This window comes from Narcine bancroftii, chromosome 1, assembly GCF_036971445.1.
Source record: "Narcine bancroftii isolate sNarBan1 chromosome 1, sNarBan1.hap1, whole genome shotgun sequence".
Classification (NCBI taxonomy): domain Eukaryota; kingdom Metazoa; phylum Chordata; class Chondrichthyes; order Torpediniformes; family Narcinidae; genus Narcine; species Narcine bancroftii.
The window spans coordinates 257,671,743-257,698,190 of record NC_091469.1 but is presented as its reverse complement, the minus strand read 5'-3'; the positions used below and the strand labels follow the sequence as shown (position 1 = coordinate 257,698,190).

At 42.9% G+C, this 26,448-nt stretch overlaps 1 protein-coding gene across 5 annotated transcripts in view; it reads right to left on the bottom strand.

Moving 5' to 3' along the window:
- The window catches only part of mdka (midkine a), a 54,618-nt gene that overhangs the window by 3,114 nt on the left and 25,056 nt on the right, over window positions 1-26,448 (bottom strand). For all 5 annotated transcript variants that reach the window (XM_069913442.1, XM_069913468.1, XM_069913462.1 and 2 more), the window contains 3 exons: window positions 4,776-4,864; window positions 1,993-2,160; window positions 112-270 (listed from right to left, as the gene is read on the bottom strand). In XM_069913442.1, the coding sequence (XP_069769543.1) occupies window positions 112-270; window positions 1,993-2,160; window positions 4,776-4,864 (416 nt within the window). The remainder of the gene's footprint in view (window positions 1-111; window positions 271-1,992; window positions 2,161-4,775; window positions 4,865-26,448) is intronic.

Here is a 26,448-nt window from a genome sequence, read left to right as displayed (position 1 = left end):
AGGACAAACATGTAAGCACTCTTCTTGGTGGTAGTACTGTGAGCCACTTACCAAGAGGTAGCAGGTATATATACTGTTCTCACACCTTCCCTCAGTAGGGTGAGCACTGACCTTTTGACTTCGACTTGGATTTATCACAGGACTTTGTGACCTTCACCGACTGCTCACACTTCGCGTTGAACAGAGCCTTCTTTAGGGTGCCATTACGAGTCTTAAGGCCAGTCTCAGAGTCACATTCGCCCCAATTTCCAAACTTGTACTTGCAGTCACCTGTGAAAATAGTTTGAGATCAGAAAGTCAGGACCTTTGGTCTTTTCCCCAGAGTAGGGAAGTCTAAAAATACAAGACACAGTTTCAAGGTGGGAGGGAAAAGATTTAAAGGGACCTAAAAGGGAACCTATTTCACACAGAGGGTAGTGGCTTAAAAAAGCAGCCTCTATCTTCAAGGACCCCCACCACCCAGGCCATGCCTTTTTCAAACTGCTACCATCAGGAAAAGGGTGCAGCAGGAGCCTGAAGACGAGCACACAGCGGCACAAGGACAGCTTCTTCCCCATGCCAGCAGACTTCTGAACAAACAATGAACCTCAGACATTACCTCACTTTGTCTTTTTCTTTTTCTTGCATTATTTTTTTTATTGATTTTGAAATGATGTTTCTAGAAATATTTGCACTGTGAGATGATGCCACAAAACAGCACATTTTTTGACATGTTCATGACAATAAATTCTGATTCTGGAATGATTTGCAAGAGGATAAGGATAGTTCAAAAGGATACACATGCAAATAGGCGCAGGTCAGAGAGCCACCTTGGCCAGCATGGACAAGTTAGGCTGAAGTGTGATGTTTCTTTTATTGTAATAAAGAAACTTGGGTTTGTTTAAAACAACTATAATTATTAGCTAGAACACACACAGACAAGACTTGGTGGACGCATCCATTTTGAATCTACCCAAGCCGCAACAGCTCATCTCCCAACTCCCTCTAGTGGTCAGGATTAGCACCAGCACTCACACACTATCACTACATCCTCTTTCCTTAAGATGATTAATCTAACAACACACTAATACAGTATTCATTTCAATTTAAAGTTTAACACAAACACAACATCAGCAGCACATAAGTTTTAAATGTGCAGGGCCTGTTTCTGCCCTGTTCCGTTCAAACATTTTGTGACCTGTTGGTTTGGCTCCGTGACTTTAGAGAGTTAATAAACTATTTTTGGTAGCCACCCCCAAAGGTCTTTATAAGTGAAGGTCACCTGGGTATAATGGCCACGTAGACGGGACACATTGGAAAGTGAAGAGAAAACATATTCATACATGAGTAAAGGGGGTGAATACATGCAAATGCAGCACAGGGGCAGAGAAAAGGCAGAAGGCTAGCAAAGCAGGAATGTGTGTGTGGCATCAGCAGGTGAAAATAATGACAAGAGTGCTGGGAAAAATAAACAGGTTTTTATTTATCGTGCAATATCTGAAAAAACAGATGAGGGAAGAAAAATAATTTTACCTAACCAAAAAAAAAATGGTGTGATAACACTTCGAAATGACTTCATCATTCCAACTGCCATTCATTAACCACCAGGCTCAGATGTACTGATCCAACAGTGAGCAATTTAAAGTAGCCACTGGAAATAATGTACAGTCGGGGTCTATGAGTCTGTAATAACAACCAGATGGCTAATTGCTTCCAATAACATATGGTTTCTGTAAAGTGAACCCTTTACTTTAAATAAAGAAGCAGGATAATAGGCCTAATAATAAGGTGTGCTACAAAATACATGTTTCTCCCTCTGCTTCCCTGGTTTTATGATTATCAAGGACTTCCTGTAACTCTTAACCACCCTCCAATAACTATTTAAGCATTGCCTTGGGCAGAGGTCCGAGTGCAGATCTTTGGGAATGATGCATTTTTGTTGGGACAAGGGTGGAAAAAAAAAACCAAGTCTGAAGAAAGGAAACTCACCCGTTCAGAAAAATAAACACTTACTTCCAAATTGCTTCTTCCAGTTACACAGCACCTTGCACTTCACGATTTTTGTTTCCTCATTCTCCTTGCAGGTTCCCTCGCGGAGCCCAGTACCGCAGTCACCTGAGGCTGGCTCACACACTCCCCACTCCCACTCCTTGCAGGCCGAGTTGGATTTCTTGCCTTTCTCTGGAATGGGATACAATGCCACAGTTGCCCCACTTATTTTGCTTTGGGTGGGGAGGGGGAGATGGGGGGGGGGGGGTGGAGGTTGAAAGAAATTTGACTATTACTAAAGAGTTCAAGGTTCTTTATTTTGATTTTTGTGGCAGAACTTAAGTCGATCACGTCTGCTGGTTAGCACAGAAGAGGAAAATTTAAATTTAAGTTTAAATGTATATTTAAATTTATATTTAAGTTTAGACATACAGCATGGTAACAGGCCATTTTGGCCCATTAGTCCATGCTGCCCAATTACACCCAATTAATCTACACCCCCAGAACGTTTTGCATGGTGGGAGGAAGCCAGGGCCCACAGGACAAATCCACGCAGACATGGGGAGAACGTACAAACTCCTTATAGACAGCGCGGGATTCGAACCCTGGCCCAAATACTGGCGCTGTAAAGGCATTGCGCTAACCTCTACACCAAACGTGCCACCCTGAAAATCATTTAGTCCATCTCAGACTCGCCTTCTAATAAAAAGCCAACATGAAAATAGCCAATGACCTCAACAATGGAAGTGTTTTCATGGTCAGTATCACCCTGCCCAGAGGATGTTGTGGAACACTGGTATTTGAAGTTTAAGTTCAGAATCAGGATCTAAAGAATACACTTTTTAAAAAAAAGAACAAACCTTTGTCATATTTCATGATGGCACGACTAGTGTTTAGATTAAAGAGATGACATAAAACATCCTGGATGGCACAAGTGGCACAGCTCCAGATACACAAGTACTCCCTGTGTAGAGTTTGGACATTCTCCCTGTGTCTGCATTGGTTTCCCACAGGTACTCCAGTTTGCTCCCATGACCCAAAGGCATGAAGGTTGGTGGGTTAATTGGCCATTACAAATTGCTCCTAGTGTGTCGATTAGTGTAAACAGGAGCACAATGGTCGACATGGACTTGATGAGTCTGCTTCCATGCTATTTAATTCTAGGTCTCTCCTGTAAACAACAATAATGACGGTCCATTAACTTTGTTAAGTGTGACCCAAAGCAAATAATTCAGGAGTCAATGGTCGGGAATGATTGGTCATTGAGGTTACTATAACCAGGTGCTCACAATGTCAAAACAGTAGCCAAGACAAAAGTAGGAGCCGTCAATTGATGCAGCAACTCTGCTTTAGTTGCGATACTATTAGGGTAAAGGTTTAATGAAAGATCACAGATCTGAAACATTAGATTTACTCCTCTGGCTTAGGATTTGTAGCATTGTTTTTACAAAATGTGTATATTTTCAGTGATGAAATGAATTATCTACTTTAGGAATTGCAGTCGTCCAGTTTTAATTCATAATCGACCATAATAGGATTAAGATTCTTAACGAAGTCTAAGCTACTGCATCTAATGATCTAGATTTCTAAAAGACATGGAAGAAAATACAAGATGTGACAGATCATGAAGCTGACTGAGATCTAAAATTAGTAGCCATAAAAACAAAAAATGTGCTGAAAATACTCAGCAGGTCAAGAGAACGTCTGAGGAGAGAGAAGCAGAATTCACATTTCAGGTCAGTGATCTTTTCCCACAAACTACTTCCACTGGTAGTTGTTTAAAAAATGGAGAAAATCCAGTGAGACACTAATATTTCATAAAGGTAATAAAATCCAGAGCCCAGAAATTATAGAACCGTTCACATGATCTTCATTTAAGGGGAATGCTATGAGTTCAGTGATTATGAAGGAATTGTTGAGGCTTTTGGAAATGGAGGCCTTTCCTTTGGATTTGAACACTTTGAAGAAGTGCTGATTGGTGGTGGCAATTTGGTTGAAATTATAAATGTCCCCTAAAGTTTACATCTTTCAACACACAAGACTGGTAATCAGTTTTCCAGGGATAGATGATAAACGCTGGCCTTGCCAGTGATGCCCTGATCCCAAAAAACAAATTAACAAAAATTTCAGGAAGATGGCATCTTAAAGCATAGAGGGAGGGAATTCTGCCCTTCATGTCCATGAGCTATTTTGATCTCTCCCATTTCGGCGCTCACTACATCCATGACTTCCTAACTGCTCATCCAGGTACATTTTAAATATGATGAAAGATGTCAGTACTTAATTCTTTTGGTGAAAACAATTCTTCAATCAGTTGACATTGGCCTTAGTCTGCTAGTTATCAACCTGTCTGTCAAAGGAACCTCTTCATTCATTGCAGTAACAAGTGGATGCCTCATTGGCTGAAGGCCAGTTATAAATGGGGCTCAGAGTGCACTCTCAAAAGACTGAAGGAACATTGTCCTTTGCTTCAGCTTTCAGATCCCTGTGTACTAGGAAATGGCCCTTGCCTTTTGTGACTTGATCACTTTCTTATGTGTCCTGATCACTTCCCTTGCACTTCTCGGCTCCCACTTCCCCATTAGGCACAGCATGGAGAGCACAGTGGCTTCTGCCTCATCTCCAGAAACCTAGATTCAAACAACACAAATGGCACAATCTGCTCTGGATTAAATGTAAAGGTTCCACACTTCAAGATTTGCCCGAAATTTCTCTTCACCTCAACAATGGTGTCCGGATCAGGATAATTAATGGCACCCTGAGCTAATGCAAAATAGAATGCACTGATTCTTATCTGTTCCACTTACCTTTCTTGTTCCTCCCAGCTTCTGAGCCTCCTGCCAACAGGACTATCACCAGCACAAACGCCAGCAAGAAAAGGATGCGCGGCTGCATTCTGGGAAGAAACACAACAACCATATGTAATCTCCTAGTAAATTTGTTCGTCCAAAGTCACAGCATCAGTTGTGTTGACGTGGAGCGGGTTCTGCAGCCATGAGGCTGAATTGTCAGCATCACGTAGTGTATATGATGGTTCTGGGGATAAGACTGCCATTAAATCATCCATTACAGAGAATTTGTACCCCGTCCCTGTACTTAGTATTTTGACATCTTCAGCAGCGGCTCCTTAAAACCTCATCTTCAAAGGAAGCACCCAAGTGAGGCAGTTACTGTGTGGAAGTAATTTGTTCCCAATACGGTCATATTGTTAAATTCATTGCTGAATGTATCCATTTGTATGGATTGCTTCAACTACTTTGTACCTGCATCAGATTATTTTTACTTCTGGAGGCAGGTTGGACTCATCAAGTAAGAAATGACTGAAGAATTTGGCACAATGTGGTTACAGATCACTACAGTCAGCTCCGCACTCACCTCAGTCACCGACTGAAGGTGATCAAAGAAAGCAAGAGCTATCCCAGCATACCTGGTCTCACTAACGGGTCAAGATTCAGCGGAATGAAAATGGAATTTGTGGCTACTCCTTTTAAAAATGCTACCCTCCTGAATGACAAATAAACCTCAATGTCAATACTGTAATTTGTTTTTCTTCCATCAACAGTCTTTCATTGCTGGTAACTTAAATATACACAACCTTCTTTCTCTTGATTGACTGCTGAAGTTTTCCACATTGTTGCACTCTCCCCTTTGCAGTCAGACATTACTTGAAGAAGGTAAAACTGATTAAGATTGTTTCATTTAGAGAAAACTTGCCAGCATTTAAACCAACAAGCTCAACTCAACAAAACCAACCTCTACGTAAACGAAATCATCTTAACTAGAGAAAACCAGCTTGTTGACAAATTTACCAGCGGTTTGCCGGCAATCAATTTCACTTGCAACTTTTTCCAAGATTGGTTTTATAAGCTTTTGAATACACAGGCTAGCTCTTGAGAGGGCCGGACAGTGGGGTTAGTGTGCAGCTAATACAGGGTGTGGGGAGAGAGTCGGGCAGTGGGAATAGTTTGGGGACTGATTCAGGGCTGTGGGGAGAGAGTGGAGCAGTGGGATTAATTTGTGACTAAAATGCTAGTCAAGGTGGATAGTTTAAATATGAGCCATGACAATGCCGATTGTAAATGAACAATTGGCCTGAAAAAGGTGAGTGCATGCAATTATAAATTTAGCAATTGAAGTGTACCCACATAGATTAACTGTCAGCAGGTTCAGTTTGAAGTCAAGAACCAAGAAAAATCTGACACTGTGCAACAGGCTCATTCCGAAGCGCGATCTTTACACAGTCATTTCAACCAAAGGCTCCACATTAGAGCTTTTGTGTAAAGAATTCTGACCAAATGAAATTAATAAGTTGCCCTGGCTCTGCAAAGAGCAAATGATCCCACCGATCCAATGAGTTATTTGTGGCTGGAATAGAGGGGGAAAATTAGTGATAACACACAAGCAGTCTTTCTCTTCAAGACTGAATACAATGCCATCAATAAGTGGTTAATTGCAGAGAACCACAAATAAATTGACCAAACCTTCCTTAAGGCCTCACCCCTTCACTGCCGATTGCTCTGAAACACCTGGCAATCATTTAACACACAGTCATTGGAAGCCCACCTGAACGTTTGGACCGAAGCTGACATAAATCATGCTTTGCCGACACGAAGGGCATTTGTTGTTGCTAGGCTGAATGAAGTATGCAGCATCTCTGCCAGGTTTGCCCCCAGCATGTCTATCCCAAACAAGTCATTGTTGTTACTCAGGTTCCAGGTGCAGGATCTGTTGGCACCAGCCAGCCCTGATTTGCAGACAGGAGAGCAGACAATTTACTCCACTGTATTACAGCCTGAATCACTCCTTACTGCCAGTGAATTGGCTTAATCATCTAATGTTCCCCAGCTGGATGTCCCAAAGGCAACAGATAGTCTTTTTTACAAACAAACATTGTTGCATTCAATCACCTTAATGAACAAGGGAGCACTGACAAGTTACTTTATTTAAGAAATCACAAGCACACAGGAAAGATTGACAGAGAGAAAGGTTTGGTGAATATTTCCTCCTGATATTGAAGATTTATTTTCCCACTTTAAATGCAGACACCTTTAAGGTATGTGATACCAACAATTTAGTCCTGCATTGTGTCATTAACTGTGAATTGATTGTTGTGTTTCCCTCATTTCATCAAAATAAGCTGCAAGTTCTGGGATGTCCTGAAACTGGGAAGTCTAAATAGCCCTTTTTCCTATTTGCTTTTGACAGAGAAAGAGGATATTCAGCCCATCATTGTTCTCAGAGCAGAGCAATCTCACCAGTTGCAACCTACCCTCTCACACGTGCTGATTTCACCCACTGCTTCTCTCAGCACACATCTACACCGACAGCAATTCACAGCAGCCAATTCATCTGGCCCCCTGTAGGACTTTTGGAATTTGGGAGGAAACTAGAGCACTGGGGCCAAACCATCTCAGGTAAAAACACTGTACACAGGCAGCACTGGAGGTCACAATCAAACCTGGGTCACTGGAGCTATGAGACACCTGCACTGCCCACAGCATCATATGATCTCCTTCCTTTCTGCTTCCCATTTCAGTGAATAACTGGCAAAGACCTTCAGTCAAGCGCTGTGAAATATTGTTAGTGTCCACTGCTGCTTGGGAGAAAAAGACAGCATCAGACATGTGTCACAATAATAACTATCCCAGGACAGACATTAATCTATCAGGTGATAAGATATCACCAATACATCCACACTCTAGTTATTGACCCAATAGCCGCTTTCAGGTTTGGAATACCTGGGAGAATGGGGCTCCAGAGCCGGCTGCGGGTGTAGGCGAAGTGACATTCAAGTGGCAGCACTGAAGGCGCTGTTCTGGCTCCTGAAAGGTCCGCAGCGGGAGAGGCGCAGCGGAGCAAACGCCGGCTCCTGTCGACTGTGGCCGTAGTCCTGCCCGCTTTCAGGTGCCTAGGCGGAGCACTCGGAAGCGGAGAATACACCTACCCGAGGAGGGTTGGGTAAATACTCCTCGGGTCACGGTTCTCCACTCTCAGGTGGCCTCCCAATAGCCACATTCGGGTATTTTAGGTGGCTTTACGTTGGGGTATTCTGGCCACCTGAAAGCAGCTAATGAAATCTGCTGGATCGGTCTAATTTTAATGCAATCGCATCCAAGTTTCTTGGCTTCTTCATCTCCACCACCTCCTCCCAGCCACTTTGTCATGTTCTTTGTGCTTAAGAAAAACCTTGCAGCAAAATACTCAGCAGCTGTGACCTATGAACTTTCACCTAAACAAACCTCGGGCATAAAGGCATTCAGTTCTTGTTAAAATGAAAACTTCAAAATGCCCAAGTTACTGGAATTTCAGGACAGAGAGGCAAAATCCATCACTAATTGGATTGCTGAGGCAATAAGGTTACAGCCGTATTCCTGGGTTCAGTGATTATTATTTTACCTCTACTGCACAATGCCCATTACTGGCACACATTTTTAACTCTGCAGATACGAAAGGTCAAACACAAGAGACATTTATGAGATTAATGACTTGACCAAAAAGCACTTCTCTGTGAAGCAACTAGATATTAACTCTTGAAATGCTGACTCTAGATCAGTGGTTCTCAACCTTTTTCTTTCCACTTACATAACACTTTAAGTAATTCCTATGCCATAAATGCTCTGTGACTAGTAAGGGATTGCTTAAGGTGGTATGTGAGTGAGAAGGGAAGGTTGAGTACCACTGCTCTAGATGTTTGCGAGCGCTCACGTTATTCAGTAAAACCTCTTTAGAACGCGGTAGTTGGGGTGCAAGATTTCATACTGCGTTACAGCTGAGTTGCGGAACAGATGCATATATGTCAGAGGACCCATGGATAATCAAACCTATTTGATCAAGCGCGGTGTTAAATAGGTGAGAAGTAATTTGAGTTGCGATAATGGAGGTAATTCATGCAGATTAACACCTTCAAAGAAACTAAATTCAAGCTGTAAATATACAAATGTCAAACACATCTATTAAAAATAAGTTAAGTATTTATAATTTCATTTGGTTCCCTTTGTCATCTTGATCAAAGAAATGGATTTTGGGAGCAAAACGCAAATCAATAATCTGTCAAACCCATCCTTTTTTTCCATCCATCTATCTTTCAAAGTTTGGGGAAAATAGACACCCGCGCGATAAGCGATTCCGTGGATTAACGAATGGTGTTCTAATGAGGTTTCAGTGTATTATCAAATTTATTTTGAGATCCAACAATCACCTTTCTTTTTTTGTAAATCATCCATTATATGTTGTGTGAAGTATGGGTGACACGATTAGTGTAGCGTTAGTGCAAAGCTACTACAATGTGAGGGACCCAGGTTCCAATCCAGTGCTGTCTGTAAGGAATTCTTACATTCTCCCCGTGTCTGCATGAGTTTCTTCCGGGTATTCTAGTTTCCTCCCACCCTCCAAAATTGTATGGGGTTTGGAGGCTAATTGCTATATTCGGGCAGCATGGGCTCGTGGGCTGGAAGGACCTGTTACCGTGCAGTATGTCTAAATTTTTAAAAAATTGAAATTGAAATTTACAATTTTAAAACATTGATATTATAGATTATACACAGTTTCAACTTCAAAAGAATTCCTGTTGTTGGATATTAGGTCAGCGCAGGGTATTGCAGTTTTGTGCATGCTTTAAGCCATTCTTGTGACCTTTGATATATTTGTCTCTGTCACCTTTCGCCAGGAATTCTGTTCTCCCAGCAATTTTTTTTTCACAGAGTAACTCTCCTCTAATTGCTGTCAATTGTAATGGAATAAACAAAAATATTCTCAGAGAAACACAGGAAATCTAGATACTGGAGAAAAAAAGAAAAGCTGGAAGGATTCAGTATGTCAGGCAAATCCCACAAAGAGAAATGGCCAGTGATGGATCAAGAACCTCAATGATCTGAATAACCAGTTTCATTTTCTTGCAGAACAATTGTGTTTCACTTAACCTAGTTCCCCTGAACCCATGTTATATAATGTGCCAACTATTTCCCTCATTCTGATGATTCGGCAAAGTTGGTGTAGCAGTTAGTGCAGTGCCTTTACAGCGCCAGCATTCGAGATATACTGGAGGTTGCAGGTTAATTGGATGTAAATTGGGTGGCACGGACTCGTGGGCTGAAATGGCCAGTTACCCTGCTGTATGTCTAAATGTAAAAATTTAAAGATTCTGTGACCTCCCACAGCATCTTGGATGGCTCTGCTCATGAAGGTCAAGATCATGGTCATTCTCAAACCTCCTAGCCTCAGGATCATTCCAGGCTACTGCCTCTGATATATACCACTTCCCACAGTTTGCTGCTCACTGGTGCATTGGAGAAGTCACCCAAACTCAAGGAGAGCAGACTTCAACTTCTTGCCTTTTCGTCCACAGGAGTCAACAGAACACCCTCTGGGAAAAGCAAAGGCAAATGCATGTTCACCAATTTTTTGTCCATGAATGCTGCCTGACTTGCAGAGTGTTTCCATCATTTTATGCTCTTATTTTGTGATATTTGATTTCCATGCATATTTACTCAGCTATCCCCATGGAACCCAGAGCCAATTGAGTTTCAAGATTAGGCCTTTAAACTACACCATGCTGGAAGCCAGTCACACACTCACAAATATTGAGCAAGTCTTGGATTTCTTATATTAATTGCCCCTGATGTACAATATAGCATCTTAGTTCCAACAACACCTTTTAAACACCAATCGTGCTCAGTCAATGACAGGGCGAGGAAGATACTGGAAAGGTGGACAAGATAATGTCTTTTAGCCCTGTGAATTTAGCTCAAGCCTTTTCCTCCAGCCCTCCATCACATCTGTCAAATAGACTTTGTGCTTCCCATCTCTCAGCCAATGTATCTATGAGTCAACCATTCAGTGAATTGAGATGCTCCTGAGAAGTTCCATCTAATTACTGCTCGAGTGCTAACCTTATGTTGGATCATTCCTCCATCAAAAATCAAGGCTAAAATTGAGTGATAAATCCAAACCTTCAGGACAGGTCCACTTTACTGGTATTATCATTTAATCCCTTGTTTTTATTCCTGGACCATCCCATTAATCTCCCCTAACACTTTCTTCTGCTGTTCAAAGACACACTAAAAATTTAGGCTACTGCCTCAAGCTCAAATAGATCTCACATTTGAAGAAGTGTCTGCAGTTAATCCCGCTGTAAAATTATTCTTCAGCTTCACTAAGCAGCAACGTACAGTTTGCCTGGGTGTTCCATCTGGAGTGACGTTCAAAGGCTAGTGCATCTGGGGCCCTGAGACATTTTACAGAGCAGAGATAAAGTATAATCACCACCACAAGCAGTTCCCCGAGGCAAGAGAGCAGTGATCAGAAAACAGCTGGGAAAGATGTCTTCAGGGAATAAGGAATGGCTTTAAAAGAAGTGTCGGTTTCTTTTTTTTGTAATTTCAATGAGGAAAGCATAATGTTGCCACCATTATTATTTATAAAAAACAGGCCTCGGGTCATTCTTCAGGAAGCAATGCATGCTTCACAAGCTCCAGCTACTGCCTGGGTGAGGTTTCCCTTCTCTCACTGTGATCCCGTGAGTTAGCTTTGAGGGCTCCAGTTTCCCCCACCCACCCCGACATCCCAAAGATGTAAACTAAAATTGCCCCTAGTTGTGGTGGGCGGTAGAATCTGTGGGGTGGGGGGGGGGGGGGATTAATTTAGGATGTAAATGGGAGGTCGAAGTTGGCGTGGAATTGACAACCCAATGGGTTGTTTCCATGCTGTGTCTATATTGACATATATTCTGAAGTATACTTCGTGGGAGTTGTGAGATGGGCTGTATCAGTTCTTTTAGCTTAATTTGCTATTCAGTAGATGAGCTCACTTTAACCCATACATTCCACATCCTGTAAAGTCCATGCTGAATGAAACTATATTAAGATTGCTGTTGAAGATATTATCTGCTTTTCTGAGAGTCAGAGGTCTAGTTTTACTGTTATTTAATAAGAAAGAGCTAGAGCTACACAGTAGTCAGGTAGTTTCAGAGAGAGAAACAGAGTTAATGTTTTAGCTTGTGGCATCTTCCCCCGAACATCTGCAGAAAGGTCTGAAACATTAAAGCTGCTTCTCTCTCCACAAGATGCAGCTTGATCTGGTGTGTAGTTCCAGCAATCTGTTTTTAATGCAGAGGTTTTCTTTTCAAATCCTTCAACTCTACTTTCTTTGGTGGACCACGTGGAATCTGTTGTTTGCCTGGGAACTCCTAGCAAATGTGGAAGGCAGCAGAGAATTACAGAAAGATTTAACCCAAGATCACTTCTCATTCCCATATTGTAATGGTGCACAAAGTAGAGATGCCTGCAAGCAGGCTATTGGAATGGCAGCCCCACCAGAATACAGTAGCTTTGATTGAGAAAAATAAAAAATAGGATAACATAGATGGGTGGTTGATGGTTGGTGCAGACTCAGTGACCCAAAGGGTCAGTATCCATGCTGTGTCTCTCCACGTCTCTGTAGCATACCGACATACACTATTAAGTATTTAGCATGGGAATGCAGGAGCAGTGGGATTAATATGGTCAGATCTTTCAGCCAAATTTACCATTCAATGGCTTCAGGAACAGCAATAAATCTTCAAGATGCAGGCAGAAATCCAACACCACTTAGTTCCCACATATTTAGGACCTGCATGCAAAATCATCAAATTGCCTTCAGGTCATTATTCCCTTTAAATTAATGATTTTCAGGTTTTGTAACAGACAAGGTTTCTGTATTATTTATTTGGTTGTCAAAAAGAATCAATTCCCTTGCCTTTTTAGGTGGCTAAGTTTATGGGCTTGATAAGTGATGCTGGAGTAGTGTCAGTGAGTAATTACGGTGTATTTTGTAACTGTACATTGCAGCCATGGTACGCACAGGTAGTGGAAGAAATTAAGCTTTAGCGCATGTGCATACCAACCAAATGGGCTGCTGTGTTCTCAATGGTGTCAATTTTCCTGCCTTTATTGGAGCCATATTCACCCAGTAATTGGGAACTATTTCACTGCATTCTTGACTTGCGTTTATGGATGGTTAAAAAGCTTTTTGGACATGAGATGGACATCTTTCCCATTTTTGACTGGTGGGGAAAGTGTTATGTGGTTGGTCCAACTGAGTTTCTGGTCAATTGTAGCCCTCAAGGTGTTGGCAGTGGTTAAAATGGCAATATCATTGAATGTTGAAGGTAGTTGGTTAACTCTCCTTGTTGTAAATGTCCCATTGACGAGCACTTCTGTGGCATAGATAGAGCTCGCAGCACTCCAAGTCTTGTGTGCAAGCTGAACTTTCTCATTTGCAGATTAGATGTAAATGCAAATGAATATTATGGAGTCATCTTCCGACTTTATGATGGAAGGAAGGTCTGGGACAATACAATTATGATATTTGACTTAGGAACTCCTGCAAGTGTCCTGGGTTGAAGAGGCTTGACTTCCAACGTCCATAAAATTCTTCCTATGTGGAAAGCAATGAATCTCATAATTGGAGCGTTTTCCTCTTAATGCCCGTGATGTCAGTTTTACTAAGGCTATTTAATGTCATGCTTAGTCAAACGATACTTTGATATAAAGTGCAGTCACTTTTGCCTCATTTCAAGAATTCACCCCTTTGATCTATGTCTACACCAAGACTATGATGAGTTTGAGAAGAAAGTGGTCTGAGTGAAATCCATACTGAGCAGGTTACTGGGGAGCTACTGTGACTGTGAAAGCATTGTCAACATCACATCCCACCACTTTGCTGCTGATTGGTTGGTAATGAGCTCATTTGGATTTCTCCTGATATTTGTCAGCAGGACATCCCTAAGCAACTGTTCACATTGCCAGGTGTAACTGCACTGGAGCAGTTTGGCTGGCCCTGGAGTGAAGGTCTTCAGTTTCACCGCTGGGATGTTGTTAGGCCTCGTGGGTTTCCTCTGCATCCTGTTCTCTCAGCCATTTGGTGAATCACATTGTCTGAAGGCCTTTTTTCTGTGATTTTATGGATCTCAGGAGATAGGTCATGACTTGTGTTTAATAGTCACAAGCTGGAATGTTTTTGGAGTCTTCATCTCCTTTCATCTGTTTAATCCTCCCCCACTCCAGGGTGGTATGGTTGGCGTAGCAGTTAGCGCAACGCCTTTACAGTGCCAGCAATCAGAACCGAGGTTTGAATCCTGCACTGCCTGTACAGAGTTTGTATATTCTCCCCCATCTGTTTGGGTTTTCCCCAGAGACTCAGGTTTTCTCCCACCTTTCGAAACCTACTGGGGGGTAGGTTAATTGTGTGTGAATTGGGTGGGATGGACTCGTGGGCTGAAATGGCCTGTTATCATGCTGGATGTCTAAATTTAAATTAAAAAAAAATTAAAATCATCCCCCTCCCTTCAACACGAGGTGTGGCAGGACTGCAAAGCTTTGATCCAGTCCATTGATCGTGGGATTGCTTAGATTTGTCTCGGGATTGTTTAGATTTGTCTCGGGATTGCTTAGATTTGTCTATGCAGTCTTTACTGCCTCATTTGTAGTCCAGTGTTGACAATTTGTAACATAGGAACTCATTTCTTTGTGGCCTTCTCTGCATCAGAGAGACTAGTCACAAATTGGGAGTTCGCTTCACTGAGCACCTCTGCTCCCTCCGCTACAACAGAGACCTCCCAGTAGCCAAACATTTAAATTCTGAGTCACACTCCCACTATCCCACCCTGACCACTCGTAGATTGGAGGAACAACAACTGATTTTCCGTCTGGGCACTCTCCAGCCAGAAGGCATTAACGTCAACTCTGTGCTTTCTGCTAACCTGCTGGCCTTTTTTCTCCATCCCCTTTCCAGTTTTCCCCCTCCCTTTCCCCTCCACCAACCCAGCCATCCCTCCTCCCTCTGTTGTTGTCCCCTCCTTCCCTTCACCTTTGCGCCCCCCCTTTTCCCACCCCCATCCTTTTGTTCTGACGCCTGCTGATATTCTTCCATACCTTGATAAGGGTCTCCAGCCCAAACATCAGTTTTGTATTTTTATCTTTGCTACTAAAGGATACTCTTTAACCAGCTGAGTTTCTCCACCATTTTTGTTTAAATTCATTTCTAGGTGTCAGCACTGCTGCCTGTAACCCTTACTGAGCCAGAATTGATACCATGGCTTTATGGTAATGGAGGACTGAGGGACGTGCCAGGCCATGAGGTTGAAGGTTGTGGTAGTGTACATTTCTCTTGGTGCTGATGGTCTGCAGTGCCTTATGTATGCAACACCATGTTGGGTGTCCTTGGATGTGTTGAATGAGCTAGACAGACACAGTGGTAACTCTTACCAATGGACAAATGCATCTGGTAAAGGTAGATTGGTGAGGATCAGCTCAGCTAGGCCTGCTCCTCATTGTGTGCCTCAGTGATGATGCGACCAAGTTTTGTTGAATGGAGCCTTCCACCCAGAGTGAATGCCGTGCCCTTGCTACTTTCCAAGCTTGTTCAATGTGGAAGACCCATCAGGTCAGGGAATAGGTGACTATCAGGAGGAGATGCTCTTAATGACCTGATTCCTTGAGACTTTGTGGGTTCTGGAGTCAATACTGAGGACCTCTGAGGCTGCTCTCCAACAGGGTTGTAGGTTTATCCACACCACTTAGAAGGACAATGGTGGCAAAGGCTTGGGAACACCACCAAGCTACGTTCTTAGACTTCCGCTGTCCAAGGAGGTGGCTCACCATCACCTTCCCAAGGGGAATTTGGGGCAGGCAATTAAATGCTAGTTCACCCTGCAGAGCCCACATCCCTCCAATGAATAAAAATAAATAAATTAGTTCTGGAGGGAGGCTAGAGACTTCATATTAAACTAGTGCACGAGATGAAGAATGAGCTGCTTATAAACACTATGCAAAATTTCAGCTATGGAAAACCAAACTGCTGTGGTTCTATCACTCAAGTAATCAGAGAAACAGAATGACTGCAGCTACATGCCAAGTCCCCGAGAGTACAGTCTTAGTGTGGAGAAGGTTAAAAACCTTGAAGTGTGTGTGCGCGTGCGCATGCATGTTTAAGTGCTTGAGATAGATACAATAACGGTCTATGACAAAACACACTGGAAAATGTGTGGCAGCATGGTCATATTGCATGTGGCACATTGAGATGGCGCTGCTGTAAGCGGCCCTGCTGCCACTGGCGTGGGCCTGTGGGGAGCAGAGATGCAGCGCTCCCGCGGGGTCCTGCCACCCAGTTTTCTGCCGTCGGCGCCGCACGGGCTTTGAACGGCCTGTTGAGGGTTTTAGCTGAAATCCTGCGACCGCAGGTCTGTGTCCAAGTTGGCGGCGCCTATTAATCGGAGGCAGCAGCCACGAGGGGCTGCAGACTGCAGGGAATCAGAGGACTGGAGTGGGACACCAGAGGACGGGAAGATCATCCCCTCCCCCCCATCTGAGAAGGAGAAGCGGAGGAGATGACCGTGGGGATGTTGACCACGGTGGCGGACCAATGAGGGGACTCTGTGGCTGAGGGACCAGTGCATGCGGCGGGCTGCTGGTAACTTAAGGCGAGGAACTCGCAGAAGCTGTGGAGACTACTGTCGGGAGGCTCCCGCTGGACTGCAGGCTGCTGGAGATGGGCTCGAACTGGCTGTAGATACCATGTATTGGAACTGGGATGCGAGGAGGTGCCGAGGGCGCTGAAAGGTTCCTGACCCTGTCAGAGGTTCGGATCTGGAGCTTGGGTTGCCAACAGTTTGGACTGGACTCTGTGTGGCTGCAGAGGCTGCAGGAACGCTGGAGGTGAATCCACGGACACTCAGTGACACTGGGGGAGCTCTCTTTTGCTTCTCTTTCTCTGACTGTAAGAGGCGCTTCAGGCAATTTCTGTCAATGGTGAATCTGTCTGCCTTGCAGAAGACAAACAGCAATTTTGTGTAATCTGACACTGGTTTTATAGCAGGACAATAAACTGAATCTTGAGTCACATGGCTGACACTGGACTCCCAATGCAGACATTAGATTCCAAGCTCTGTGGCCCTCCTAAGCATATATTCAAAGGCTATCAGATACAATGGCATGTTTAACTACACTGGACTCCCAATGCAGACATTAGATTCCAAGCTCTGTGGCCCTCCTAAGCATATATTCAAAGGCTATCAGATACAATGGCATGTTTAACTTTAGAAAAAAATCAGATGCTCTACCAAATGTAATGGGTTTGATTTTTTTTTAATTTATGAGGTACTTTTATCAAATACTTTCATATTATTCATTCAGATATTGTTTTGTGATTTTAATCCTCTCTATTTGGTCACAAATTATATGCAACTACCAACAACTTCAGAAGGTAAGGGAGTAGATTTTGTAGAATTAGTAATATCTTTTTTTTATCTTTTTCAATTAACCATTTTATATTTGTTTTAATTGTATAATATGCTTTATTGTCTTTCTTTTTAAACTACTTTGTTTATATATAATTTTTTCTACATATAATTATTATCTGTCTGACAAAGTAAGTCTGACTGTAAGGTGCAAGTCTGACTGTAATCTGAAAGTCGGACTATAAGAGATGCTTTGGCAATTCCTGCCAGTGGCAAATCTGTCTGCCTTGCAGCAGGCAAAGAGAAAATCATATATGACACTGTTTTATTACTATGATAATAAATTGAATCTTGAATCTTATTACACATGTATATTCCTTTTTACGTGCTTACTTGTTTATCATTATTGAAAACTATTAAGAAGTATTGAAAAAGATTCCACACTCAGTCCTGCCAAGATATGACCAGGTAGACAAGAAGAATTCAATTACGCTCTCAAAATGAGTGCAGCATTTCCTGATGCAGTGATCCCTGGCCCATAGCTGTTCAAAATGGAGAAGGGAAAATTAAGAGTGTTGGATCTATTCATCAAAAACACAAGAGAAGCCCACCATAAACTACAACTGTAGTGCACCACCTCGCACGCCACCCACTCTTGTCCCGCCTGTGACTAAGTCTGCAGATCCCCCACTGGCCTAATCACCCAGATCTGAAGGCATCTGTGAGCCTGAGGGAATGTCCATTAAGAGGCGATACTCATGACATTTCATCCAATTAAGAGCATTGTACAGTGGCAACAACTTTGCCTGGGTCATGAAACAGAAGAGTAAATAAGTGAGGAAATAATTTCAGAAAACTCAAACAACAAAGTAAGATCATGTGAGGAAGGTTGAATGAACAAATAGATAAATGTTGTTTGCATTGGCTCAGCCACTTCTTGTGTTATAGCTGTGTGTATGATGCTGAACCAAGCCATGAAAGACCCCAACAATGAAGACGCTGTTTACATCCGGTACCGCACGGATGGCAGTCTCTTCAATCTGAGGCGCCTGCAAGCTCACACCAAGACACAAGAGAAACTTGTCCGTGAACTACTCTTTGCAGACGATGCCGCTTTAGTTGCCCATTCAGAGCCAGCTCTTCAGCGCTTGACGTCCTGCTTTGCGGAAACTGCCAAAATGTTTGGCCTGGAAGTCAGCCTGAAGAAAACTGAGGTCCTCCATCAGCCAGCTCCCCACCATGATTACCAGCCCCCCCACATCTCCATCGGGCACACAAAACTCAAAACGGTCAACCAGTTTACCTATCTCGGCTGCACCATTTCATCAGATGCAAGGATCGACAATGAGATAGACAACAGACTCGCCAAGGCAAATAGCGCCTTTGGAAGACTACACAAAAGAGTCTGGAAAAACAACCAACTGAATAACCTCACAAAGATAAGCGTATACAGAGCCGTTGTCATACCCACACTCCTGTTCGGCTCCGAATCATGGGTCCTCTACTGGCACCACCTACGGCTCCTAGAACGCTTCCACCAGCGTTGTCTCCGCTCCATCCTCAACATCCATTGGAGCGCTTACATCCCTAACGTCGAAGTACTCGAGATGGCAGAGGTCGACAGCATCGAGTCCACGCTGCTGAAGATCCAGCTGTGCTGGATGGGTCACGTCTCCAGAATGGAGGACCATCGCCTTCCCAAGATCGTGTTATATGGCGAGCTCTCCACTGGCCACCGTGACAGAGGTGCACCAAAGAAAAGGTACAAGGACTGCCTAAAGAAATCTCTTGGTGCCTGCCACATTGACCACCGCCAGTGGGCTGATATCGCCTCAAACCGTGCATCTTGGCGCCTCACAGTTTGGCGGGCAGCAACCTCCTTTGAAGAAGACCGCAGAGCCTACCTCATTGACAAAAGGCAAAGGAGGAAAAACCCAACACCCAACCCCAACCAACCAATTTTCCCCTGCAACCGCTGCAATCGTGTCTGCCTGTCCCGCATCGGACTTGTCAGCCACAAACGAGCCTGCAGCTGACGTGGACTTTTTACCCCCTCCATAAATCTTCGTCCGCGAAGCCAAGCCAAAGAAGAATTGGTTGAGGAGTAATCAGCCAAACTCAAAGAACAGATTAACCTGACACTATCTCATTGTCATTTATGGATCCTTGTTAGATCCAAACAATGTGTGCTTAGCACACTTCAAAGTCCTTCATAAGGCAATAAAACTCTTTGAAACATCCTGTGCACAAGAAAGGTGCTGTTGAGGTAGTTTTTCTTCTTGATATTTTATTGTTTCCAGGTGCGACAATTCATTGATACAAGGCAAATGTGAATTCAGAAATGGTTCTGAAGAGGTCGAGGATATACTCTATAGATATCTATTTGATTGGGATATTGCAAATTATTAAACATGCAACAAACTCCAGCAACAATCTGAAGTTACATTTACTGCTTGAATACTTGGAAACTGGCCTTAAGATATACTCTGCAGGAAAGTCTGCAGATGCAGTGATTGTAGTGAAAACACACCAAAATGCTGGTCTCAGTCTGGCAGTGCATGAGACCATGGGCAGGATTCCTCTTGTCTTCACCTACCACCCCAGCAGCCTCTGGATCCAACACATTCTTCTCTGCCATTTCCACCACCTATTACGAACCCACCACTAGACACATATTCCCTTCTCCTCCCCTCTTCATCTTCCGCAGTGACTGCTCCCTCCGTGACTCCCTTGTCCACTCTTCCTTCCCCACTAATCGTCCCCTTGGGACCTACCCCTGTGACCGCAGATGTTCCACTTGTGCCCACACCTCCTTCCTCACCACCATTCGGGGCCACAACATTTCAACTCATGAAGCAACATTTCACTTGTGAATCTGCAGGGATCATTTACTGAATCTGGTGCTCCCATTGTCGTCTCCTCCGTATCGAAGAGACTGGACGCAAACTGGGAGGTTGCTTTGCTGAGCAACTTGACTCCATCTTATGCAATGGAAGGGATCTCTTAGTGGTCACCCAATGTCATTCCTTTGCCAACATTTCCGTCCATGGTCTCATGTACTGCCAGACTGACACCACCCGTAAATTGGAGGAACCTCATCTTCCGCCTGGACACCCTCCAACCAGATAGCATTAATATCGGCTTCTCTTGCTTTTGTTAAACCCCCCCCACCCCCTCTTCCCCCCCCCATTGTCTCTCCATTCCCTAAATCCTTTTGCATAAGCATGATAAATTCTTACCCTCATCCCTTATCATATCCAAATTAGCACCTTTTGATAGCCTGGATTCCTCCTCCATTGTTTGAATTCTGAGATTTCCTGCTTCTGCTTATTCCTTGAAGAAGGGCTCAGGCCTGAATCATCGGCAACATATCTTTGTCTGCTCTAGACACTGAAAAGAGCAGCCAAGGTCCTCAGTATTTCGGTGTTTTTAAGATATACAGTGGCAACTGACAGGCAAATAAAACTGTTTACAAAATTGGAATGCAATAATCTGCCAGCAGTAGTTTTAAAAAGAACGACTCCAGAATCTTGTGCAAGAAAATTTGGAACAAATTGTGTATTCTGCAAACACTTTTTGATCTGTTCAGCCTTGAAGAAGGATATCGCACTGTGGCAATTTGGAGAAATATTTGTGGGTATCAAGGAAAACATCTGTGGAATTCTACCAACACAAAGAACAGTAAAATAAACTCAGGTTCTTTCTGAACCAACAGGCCTTTACACTTAAACAATTCCTGGTGCAAATCCTTCGATTCATCTTTGAGACACTAACCTGTAGAAACAAGCGTTCAAAACCCTAATACCTTAAATGTGGCTAATAGACCACCACCAGCAAGAACAAGATAAAAATCCAAAAGGAGACAAAACCATTCATGAGGATGTTTTTGCAGGTCAAACTCAATGGTCACTGAAAGCTCAATGATAATGGTCGTCTTGTTGCTTTGCTTTCTTTTCTTGGCTTAATGGATTTCTTTTATTCGTTGCAGACACAAACTCTTTTCAGGATTACAGTCTATTCAATGGCACATCAGAAGAGCCCTGTCACGTTAAATTACACAATGAAATAAGTCAAATTGACAAAGTTGAACAGCATAACTGGCAAGTCAGTATGATTATTCCAGGCCACTTCAAGGCAAACTTCCTTGCCCTAGGCCTTAGGAGAAACAGACTGCAACAAATTTGGTGCTGCCAACTGTTAAATTGATGAAAATGTCAGATTCTGATACTCACCGCATAATTTTTAAAGCATTAAAGTATGGCCAATAATTTCCCTTTCTCTCCCTCCCCCTCCAGTCCAACACTAACCAAGACAACTCAACAAGGGTTATTCACCTGGAAGTTGGATGATGTAGTGCCATCCTTTTGAGCATCATACAAGGTAAAACAAGAACATCTGTGGATGTCATGTCAGGTACCCAGGCCCAAAACGTTGGTTACATTTCACTTCCTATGGATGCTGTGTGACTTACTGAGTTTTCCCAGCATGTTTATGTATTGTGAGCATCATATGACTAGTTTTAATTTAAAATTAAAACAGAAAATAATGGTGAAACATCAGGAGTTACACGATGTTCTTGGATTTCCTGCCAGGTCCTTCATTCATCCGATGGAAGGATGGAATCTGGCCTCATGGAGTGATGTCCAACGATGAATCCGGCTGGTTCAGAGTCTGAAGCTGGGTCTTCTGTCTGCACGGAACTGACCCATGTTTTCTGGGCTATTCTGGCAGGATCAAATTTCCTTGATATTCTCAAGTCTTCATTCCCAACAAGCTGAGCCAGCATTGGGAATCCACCACAGAGAGATCCCCCCATGTCCAATGTGTTTTACCTAAAGTGACCCTCACCCCACCTTATACAATGGCCTGCTGACCTCAACCCAACTCTCCCACCCATTAACCTGCATGGCTATAACAAGCAACACCACAAAGCATTCCCATACGGACCCTCCCCAATCAATTACCAACCCTCAGCCACAATCTACTTTGTGATCTCAGGTTTGTATGTGGTTTCACGTATGCACTCTGACAATCAATTTGCTGCATTCAAACAGATACTCTATGAAAAACAAATCCAAACAACTGCAATAGTTTACTTAATTGAATTTAAAAAGGGCTATAAATACCACAAAATAGATTATAAATATTCACAGTTATCCTGTTGCACAAAATTGTGACTTTGCAATTGTGCAGGCAGTCCTTTTGTGGTGTCAGAATAGACCCTGAGTTGTCTTACAAGGGGAGGTTCAAGAGCCTGCACAATTACAAAGTCAATTTCAAGCTTCTGTTCAAAGGTAGCAGTGAGAAGAGGTTGTGACCAGGGTGTTGGCTGCCTACTTGAGACAGTGCTATATATAGATGCATTCAATGGATGGGAGGTACCGGTGCCCATCATGGACCTGGCCACTTTTGTTACCTTCTGGAGCATTGCAGTCTAATTCCTAAATGCCCAGCAATGCAGAAGGCAACAAACAATGCTATGATGGAGCAAACATTCTACCCTCAGCAGTATGAATGCATCTGTAAAGTTCATTCAGTGATTATCCAAATTGCTCCTTTGCATTACTTTGCTCTCCTGTAGCCTATTGAATGTACATCAATCAAGGCTGTCTGCTCTGAATCAACCTTTCAGGGGAATATTCTGTATTTTAATCATGGATGAAGGAGGCAGTGGTAGGAATTAATACACAAGGAGCAAATGCCTCAGGCAGAAACATCCATAGCTAAGGACGATCTTATTAGAATAGGGAATCTAATCCAAGCCCTTATATTCTATCAGCAGGTTCCCTGGTCCCTCCCTGTAACAGGATAACCTGTGCAATGAGTGTTGTTCCTCCAGTGAAACTGGCTGGAATAGCTGCTAATGTCAAATAAGTGCCAACCTCAAGAGCAGCTGTCTTCAGGTGACAGAATAAATAGAGCCAAGTTGCCTTTGGCAGACCAATTAAAATGGAGCTTTAGAGTCATGGAAATGATTTCAGTTGCACCTATTAAATAGTTTTGGAGAAATCACTTTCAGAATGACTTTGAACTGAAGACCCGCTTTGGCTCAGACAATGGTTCAGCTGGCAGAGTTCATATACAACCTGCCTTTTAGAAACATCCAAAAGCAAATGACATTGAACTGCACTAAAGTGTAGTGACAGTTGAGCTGTGGGCAAATTGTGAGGGGACAAGGGGTGGGAAGTCAATGGCAAAGAAGAGAATGGCAAGCTGTTCCATGGGCACACAGTAAGGACAACTGCAGGAGACAGTGAACAGAGACTGAGAGAGAGAGAGAGAGAGAGAAAGAGAGAGAAAGCGAGAGACAGAGAGAGAATCCTAATGTGATCTGGGAGGCAGGAGGAAGTGAGACAGAGCATTACTCTAAAAGGATCGGGAGCTGGTTGCATCTGGAATAATTGTTCTGGACTTAGTTTCAGTGAAGCAATGCTTTAGTAGATCAAATACAAATTCAAATGCTGAGTTTCATCTTAATGGTGAGATATAGAATGCTGACAATTATCCTAAAAGCATTATTTTTCAATATAAACTTTACTGGTGGGGCATACCTACATGATTCCTGCCTATTTGTTCTGTCATTCAACCTTAAGTCATGTTCTCCATGTGTGAATGGCAAAGTCCAGGTAATGGCATGAACCAACATGCTGGATGGACTCAACGGGTCAAGCAACATCCTTGGGTAGAAATGGTCAGTCAATATCTCAGGTCGGACCCTTTCTCAAGACAAGCTTGAGGGGGGGTGATATTCAGTATACAAAGGGGGAGGTCGGACCCTTTCTCAAGACAAGCTTGAGGGGGGGGGTGATATTCAGTATACAAAGGGGGAAAGTAGCTGAAGAGGAGCCAAGAGACACAGAACTGGAGGGCAGTTAAAAGTGCAGTAGGTAAGCAGTGTTAGAGAGCTTCACAGAACTCCAAAAATGGCAGTTTCTGTGCCTCCTCAGGTAAGGACATGTTTTCTCATATCTTAAGTTTACAATTAAGGCCTGTTTTTTTCAGTGATCAGTTATTTTTGGGGCATGGGTCAGCTTTTATTCAAAGAGCCATTAATCAATATTTGCAGCTTGCCAACCCTAGTCTGAACAAATAAAAGATTTCTGTTGGGAAAGAAAAGGCGAGCATCAACATTCTGAGAACAGGCCAGTCTCCACCGAGTGAAAATCCGTGCAATAGATGGACCAGATCCCAAAGGTAGTTTCGATTGAAGAGAACACAAGAGCACGGCTAAACCATTTACCTCTTTGCAATTAATGTTCAAATAGAAATTTGGGGTATGTTGAAAACTGAGTAACATGATATCATAATCAAATAGATTTATCTTTTTGATCGTCAAAGTAAAATTAAATTAAGTGACCTTTAGGAAGATAAAGTTAAGTGCCCTCCTCCCATTTGATGGATGGGAAATTTTGTAAGCTGCCCACCAACACACTTCCACAGCAGCAAAGTAAAACCTTCAGCACTCAATGGAGTCACCCACTGGAAACAATTGGCAAACCCCCAGCTGGCCAGTACAAAGACCCACCCACCACACTAATCTTATTTAAAGCGAAGGACATGTCACACTCTGAAATAATGCTATTGGGCAGGCAACTTTCTGCACCACCTCACTCCTGCAATAGAAGTATTTCTCTCCTTCCCCCGCCCTAGCCCAGATGATATATTGTTGGAGCAGATGGTTGGCCAGCACCACAGGCTTGAAGCAATTCATCAGCCTCCCATGAATTGAGTTATTTAATCAGCCCCATCATGGGGGCCTCAATTTATTTATTTATTTTAAATGTTCGGTTCAGAGGACTGAACAAACGTGGTTCACTGAGAAACAACAACTCTTGAGCCTAGCAGTATACAAATAGTTCAAATGAAATTGAAAGGGAGAGCCATATCGAGAAAGCGATCCCAAATAGAAGCCGAATTTCAGCTTTGTTACTTCAACAAGTATATTTTTCTCAAACAAAACCCTGACAACTTGTTTCCAGTAATGCTGTCTTGTGTTTTGATTCATGAAGTGGTCTATTCTCCATCAGTAAATGAGTCTGAATGGTAATAATCCAGTGCTAAACATATCACAGACAGTATATACCATTTACTAAACTTTGAAGAAAATCTTTTTTTGTCAGGAAGTACAATCTTCAGATGCAAGTTATGCCCTCTTAAAGAAAAGCATTAATTCTCACATAGATTTAAGGAAATCAGTAAATGTATACATTCCACTTTACATTCACGTCAACAATAAAATCTAACAGTTTCTTAGAATGTTTTTATTTCCAAAATGCTTTGATTTGAGAGTAACTATGTCCATTGTGAACTTGACTGAATACCAGCAGCTCTTTGCACCAAAGGTATGACATTAATCCATACGTTTGAGCAGCCCAGCCCTGTATCTGAAGTGGTTTACGGCACAGAGACAATAAGAAAGCCTTTGTAGCTCAATGGGCTCTGGATTTTGGTTCACACTGGGTGAATGTTAATTTATTGAACCCCAACTGGTGCTCTACCTCATTCACAGTTCCAACCCATGAACAAACAATGGCTGTCAAAGAAAGCATTTCTTCATGAACTCGTTTGCTTTGTTGCTCTGCCTATGTACTTTCTCTGTTTTTCCCAGCTCTCTCTGGTTTCCCATAAATCACTACTAATAAACAATGCTTTGTTTTCAAATCACCCAGATGATCTGGATTGCATACCTCCGATACAATTATACCCACAAACAGAATCTCACCAAAGATGCCATTCAACAGCTTATAACAACCCCAACTTGCACTCCCTTTTATCGTATTCTATCCTTAAAAGTGTGCTCCTTGTGAGAAAACACTTCTACGCTAAAAAGAAAAACAGGCAACTTTTTTTCCCTGACTCACTTGCAGATTTCTGACCAGAAGAAACTGGCATCTCTTTTTTGGAACCATCTACTCAAATAAATAAAGACAAATTAGGGTGGCATGGACTCGTGGTCAGCGCAATGGCTTTACAACGCTGGCGATCGAGGCCAGGGTTCAAACCCCGCGCTGTCTGTAAGGAGTTTGTACGTTCTCCTCATGCCTGTGTGGGGTTCCCCCGAGGGGGGGGGATCTGGTTTCCTCCTACCATTCAAAACGTACCGGGGCTGTAGGTTAATTGGATTTAAATTGGCCAGGACGGACTTGTAGGCCAAAACGGCCTGTTACCGTGCTGTATGTCTACATTTTTTTTAAACTTAGAATTTACTAAGAATCAGAATAAGAAGCAAAAATCTAATGGGACAGTGAGATGCAGAACAGCAAATGCTG